The 6,000-nt window shown below is 49.4% G+C and overlaps 1 protein-coding gene across 4 annotated transcripts in view; it reads right to left on the bottom strand.

Annotated features, from left to right (window-relative positions):
* The window catches only part of NSMAF (neutral sphingomyelinase activation associated factor), a 186,827-nt gene extending 181,117 nt beyond the window's left edge, over positions 1–5,710 (bottom strand). For 2 of the 4 annotated variants that reach the window (XR_015060509.1, XM_085890200.1), the window contains exons 1-4: positions 5,474–5,707; positions 4,242–4,328; positions 3,123–3,201; positions 2,952–3,016 (exon numbers count right to left, since the gene is read on the bottom strand). Coding sequence is in view for 2 of the 4 variants with exons in the window: in XM_085890200.1 (XP_085746326.1) it covers positions 2,952–3,016; positions 3,123–3,201; positions 4,242–4,328; positions 5,474–5,649 (407 nt within the window). In the remaining 2 variants the exon portion in view is untranslated. Of the gene's footprint in view, positions 1–2,951; positions 3,017–3,122; positions 3,202–4,241; positions 4,329–5,473 lie in introns of all 4 variants that reach the window. The other 2 variants (XR_015060510.1, XM_085890199.1) reach the window with 2 other exon arrangements.
* Between the last annotated feature and the right edge of the window lie 290 nt (positions 5,711–6,000).

A 6,000-nucleotide genomic window follows, 5' to 3' on the forward strand; every position in this document is an offset into this window, starting at 1 on the left:
CTGGATCATCCTCCAGCAACCATCAATGAGCACATGGTCAATCTCCTTTGTCACATCACCAGCGTTAGAATACCAAGTGCAGCGATGAGCTTGTGGGCACTGAAACCATGAACCAGCCACCTTAAGTCCACGACTTCTTGTCAAGTAAAGGAAGTTGGTGCTATTCTGGTTCACAGTTCCAGACCCATGTGTAACAACACTTCTCTTTCATTTATATACAATATCAAGGCTCTTAAAAGCACTAACACACAGAATGTATAACAAGGAGAGCAGGAGACAGGAGGGATGGGAGAGGGAAGCAGAAAACAGTGGGGAATAGACACATGATGAGATCTATGGTAGGGAGCGGGATGGCGTGGGGCACACAGGGTAAACAAGGTGAATACCACAGGGACTTTCAGGAAGGAAAGCAAGGAATTTGAAGGAGGTAGGTTTGGGGTGGATTAATAGGGGTAGAAAAGATCATGGTTTTGGATGGTGGAAGATAAGACATGGTGGTGAACAGCTGTTTTGAAGACCTGGAGGGAAGAGCGGGATTGAAGAGTATGTGGGAGTTTGTTTTAAAGGTGGGGGAAAAAAAGAGGAATGAACGAATGAAGATAATCAGTGATTCAGCAGTGTTTGAGGGATCCATGTCTTATAACCATCCCTATCAGTGCAGTCGATGCATTGAAATCCCCCAAGACGAGAAGAGTATCTAGCCTGGGGCACTGATCAACCACAGACTCGAGCGTAGCATAAAATGCGTCCTTCACGGTGAGATCACTCGCCTCATTTGGAGCATCATATATAGAGACCAGAGAAATGACACTCAAGGAGTGACGAATCCTTCATCTCATAATACACTCGTTGACCGGCGTTACCTGAACTATCATTGGAGTCAGCTTATTGGACACAGCTGCAGCAACTCCTTGGGCATGGTAACCATCAGAGCAACAAGACCAGTAGTAGGTGTAACCACCTGCCATGATCTCGCCGCAACCTCAAAGAGTGCTGCAATCCCGATGTTCAAACACTGGAACTGAGGTGATCATCCTCTCTGAGGGATAGGTCATTCCAGGCACCCACCCAGAGGGACCGCCTCAGGTTAATACAAGGAGACCGCCATCTGGTGGACGATACCTCAGCACCACCCCGCCACATACCACCACGATCTGACCCAGGAGGTTTACCCAGTGCTTTTCCTCCTATCATCAAGGAATGGGGTCCCGGAGGCTTGGCCCCAATCCCGTCATCTGGCGAGCTGTCCTGTGAAGATGAGCAGCTCCCACGGAGTAAGTTTTCAGTTTTCTTTGCGTTTATTGGTTTTGCAGAATGAAGTTTTTTTTACGGTGGCCGGAGTGCAAATCCTGCCACCAACCTCCGAGAAAAAGGTAACCAAACTGCAGGACGACGTCTGCAGACACAGTTGGGCACCAGACTATGGATGGCCATTGGCTCACAAGAAGCTCCTCCACTTTTTGACAGGTTTTGTTTTTAATCCTGCTCGGTGTCCATATCCATTCACCTTTCTCACCAGGAAACCTGGTGAGGGAAATGGTTTAGTCATAGAAAAGACAAAGCTTATATCGAACACGCGCAGGCACGCACGCCCGTACACACTATCTATTCTCGGGACAACCATTATTCAAAGAAAGATGTAGGGATAGTTTCAGATGATCATTTTTTGTGATCATCCACATCTTACTTCCATAGTTTGAATAACATTCCAACATCCTCTCTCATTAAAAAAAAATAGAAGTTTTTATTACTTGTAATGAAATGTGTGAATGGAGTCCTCTGGTGAGTAAAGTTAGATTAGTGATGTTACGTCAATGGGTTGACCAACTGCCTGGACACAACTGAGGTTGTGGTACTACTGATGTGGATCCCAGCTGATGATTTGTGCTGTCGGGAAACCAGTCAATTGCTTACAGGTTACGGTTGATACTTTAGGTAAGGGAACTATGTTGAGATTTACAATTTAAATAAAGTTGAATGTAGGATGTTGTGAAATTCACATCATCTACAACAATTTACAACAATCCTTTAAATTATATGATATTTTCAGAATAGCTGATACTGCACAATCAATAAAAAGTGTCAGATGTAAGTGTGTGTGTGTGCGTGCGTGCCCACATCTATATATTTTCTCTTTAAATTGTGTTTTCGCTACAACCACATGTCCGATCGATGCAAAGCTTGAAATAACAGAAGGTCTCCCCATGGAGAATATTTTATTGATAACTTTGATGTAATAGGTCACATGGTCTGGCAGCCATATTAGATTAAAGGGGAAAAAAATGGAGATCTTCTCCAAAATCGCTCAAAGAAAAAAATGAAAACGTGCCACATGTCATTAACTCCGCCACGGGGTATATCGGGTGATAACAATGACATGATCAGTGAAGTGGAATTGCAGCCATAATTGGTTGAATAAAAACCCTCATCCAAAATATCTGAAACTTAAAACCTCTGATCTACGACCCATTGTGAATGAATAATTATATTTATGACATCATCGGTCACGTGGTCTGGAGGCCATATTGGATTGAAAATAAAAATGTAAAAAAAACAAAAAAAAACATTCTTCTCCAGAATTGCTAAACAGATTGATGTGAAACTTCATAAATAATGATCGACGTCTAGCCATGGAAATATACCAGTAGTTTAAATTTTTCTTATATATTCACCTCCAATGATGCAATTTAGCCTTAAAGTGCACAAAAGTGGTCAATAAATATACTAATAATCAATCAATAATGCTACAGATAATGGCAATGTATGTGGCGTAATAGGGTGCATGGATGATACGGTTATCTGGGCCATAATAGTCGTGTATTATAACATAATAGTAATAGCAGTGAGCAGTTATTTTTGCTCAGAATGAGTAAGCGAGGCGACAGTGCCGTTCTAGTTCGAGTTAGAATTCAGTTCAGATTGTAGAAAATGAACTGAAGGTGCATTCTTACTCGTTGGGTTTGTCAGCATGCACCTCTCCAATCTTCTCGATTTTCGTACATTCTTGAAGGGGAAACTGAAAGGAAATTGAAATAAGGATTAAACAATTATTTGGAGATCGAGAAATTCACAGAATGTAACCGGAGGTCCCGGTTGCACCAAAGAGCTGGACAAGTGCACACCTTGAGAATCGGCTCCATGACATTGTACGGCTCAAAGAGCAAAGACTTGGAGCAGATTTTGAATGATCCGTGGAGTCTCCTGGTGTGATGGCAACAGAAAGGTAAAATCCACACGTGAGGAAGTATGTGTAGAAAGAGCACAAGCGCTTCACCAAAGATGACGTCGTTTCAAAGAAATAAAATAAATAAACCACAATGAGAAGGCTTCCTCGGTAACAAATTCAGATTCACAAATAGTTTTACCAGGAACTTCAAAATTCCTCTGAAAGTCAGAAAAGTGGAACTTCCTTAAAAGAGGAACAAATAAATTAATATACAAACACAATGTTAAAGGTTTTTGTTCGTGTTCACGGCACACACGCACAGATGACAAAGTCGAAAATAATCAACGTCCTCAAATGCAAGCAAATGGGACAGAGTACAAATTAAAGTTACCATCCATTCATAAAACAACAGCAGAGGTGCCGCCCGTCCGCAGAGCCGAACCCGAGGAGCCACCCGTCCGCAGAGCCGAACCCGAGGAGCCGCCCGTCCGCAGGGCCCAACCCGAGGTGTCGCCCGTCCGCAGAGCCCGACCCGAGGCGCCGCCCGTCCGCAGAGCCCGACCCGAGGCGCCGCCCGTCCGCAGAGCCCGACCCGAGGCGCCGCCCGTCCGCAGAGCCCGACCCGAGGTGCCGCCCGTCCGCAGAGCCCAACCCGAGGTGCCGCCCGTCCGCAGAGCCCAACCCGAGGTGCCGCCCGTCCGCAGAGCCCAACCCGAGGTGCCGCCCGTCCGCAGGGCCCAACCCGAGGTGTCGCCCGTCCGCAGAGGCCGACCCGAGGCGCCGCCCGTCCACAGAGCCCGACCCGAGGCGCCGCCCGTCCGCAGAGCCCAATCTGAGGCACCGCCCGTCCGCAGAGCCAAAGCCAAGGTGCTGCCCGTCCGCAGAGCCCAACCCAAGGCACCGCCCATCTGCAGAGCCCAACCCGAGGCGCCGCTCGTACGTGGAGCCCAACCCGAAGAGACGCCCGTCCGTAAAGGCCAACCCGAGGCGCCGCCTGTCCACAGAGCCAAACACGAGGTACCGCCTGTCCGCAGAGCCGAACAAGAGGTACTGTCCATTCACTGAGCCACCTAACTCTTTCTTCTGGATATTTGTTCTCGTGTAGAAAGCCATGTGATGTTCAAAGTAGTATTCCCCAAGGTCCAGCATGAGGAGAGAGAACCTGTGCGGAAAACACACAAATGCTCAAGGAACAAGTGCAGATAGTCTTATACACTCCCTGTGTACATATCCATGTATGTGGGTTGCAATGACATAAGTGTCCTTCTGCAGCAAAAGCTTGTGTGGCCCCTACCCCCCCCACCCTCTTTCCAGTGAACCCCTCTGCCGTGCCACACATTCCCGCTCACCACAGCCCGCCGCACCATGTGTGAGCACCCCAATCTTCCTCACCATGTGCGATCCCCCAGGTCTGCCACACAATGCAGAAGTCCCCGCTAGCCCCCCCGATCTGCCGCACAACATGCCAGCCCCCCGATCTGCCACACAACATGCCAGCCCCCTGTCTTCTGCACAACATGCCAGCCCCCGCCTGCCACACAACATGCCAGCCCCCCGTCTGCCACACAACATGCCAGCCCCGCCCGTCTGCCGCACAACATGCCAGCCCCCCGCCTGCCACACAACATGCCAGCCCCCCATCTGCCACACAACATGCCAGCCCCCCATCTGCCACACAACATGCCAGCCCCTCCCCCTTCTGCCACACAACATGTGAGCTCCCCATCTGCCACACATGCCAGCCCCCGTCTGCCACACAACATGCCAGCCCCCGATATGCCGCACAACATGCCAGCCCCTCATCTGCTGCACAACATGCCAGCCCCCCGTCTGCCGCCCAACCTGCCAGCCCCCCATCTTCCGCACAACATGCCAGCCCCCTGTCTGTCGCACAACATGCCAGCACCCCCCATCTGCCGCACAACATGCCAGCCCCCTCCCTCCATCTGCCGCACAACATGCCAGCCCCTCCCTCCGTCTGCCGCACAACATGCCAGCACCCCCGTCTGCCGCACAACATGCCAGCCCCTCATCTGCCGCACAACATCCCAGCCCCTCCTCTGCTGCACAACATGCCCGCCCCCCGCCTCCCGCACAACATGCCAGCCCCCCCACTGCCGCACAACATGCCAGCCCCCCGTCCGCCGCACAACATGCCAGCCCCCCGTCTGCCGCACAACATGCCAGCCCCCCCCCACCTCCGTCCGTCGTACCGCACGCGCTGCTCATTTGTTTGAACAGGTCTCATTTCCTGGAGAAATGTCCATCTAAAATGTCTGCGTTTGTCTGTTGCCGTAAATGCTGCACCTGGTTCCTGGAACTTCGTCTGCCCTCACGAATGCCATGGTCAGCTCGAGCTCGAAGTGAACAAACTCGACTTTGGTCTCAGAAGACCCGAAATGAACATCGACCCACGTGACACCGCTCTCACTCGAACGAGCAAAGCGAACGAATAATTCATTCCTTGTTTCATTCACCGTCATTTCGCTTTTTTCTCTCCACGATTTTCCATCACAGTAATATAATCACTAAACCTGAACCAGATACAGTGATTTACTCTGGATGCGCCGTTCGAGTTACCACCCGCCGACCGAGAACACGATTCCCGCGCATTTCATGTAAAACTCCTTCGTGTATTTTAAACAATCATTTGACCACGAATCGAGGTCATTGAACCGGTTTACCTCAAACAATTACTGTTTAATTACAACATTGTTTATTATGGTACAATATAAATAATTATTGGTGAGGAAGCATTAAGGTGTTTCATCATCATCAGGAAACTGATGTTTCCTTTAAACTCGTCTCTGAGCTGGCTATCCTCCATCCTCGTG

The sequence above is a fragment of the Eptatretus burgeri genome, chromosome 7 (genome assembly GCF_056783735.1).
Source record: "Eptatretus burgeri isolate ZD-2024b chromosome 7, Ebu_testis_v1, whole genome shotgun sequence".
NCBI classification, from domain to species: Eukaryota; Metazoa; Chordata; class Myxini; order Myxiniformes; family Myxinidae; genus Eptatretus; species Eptatretus burgeri.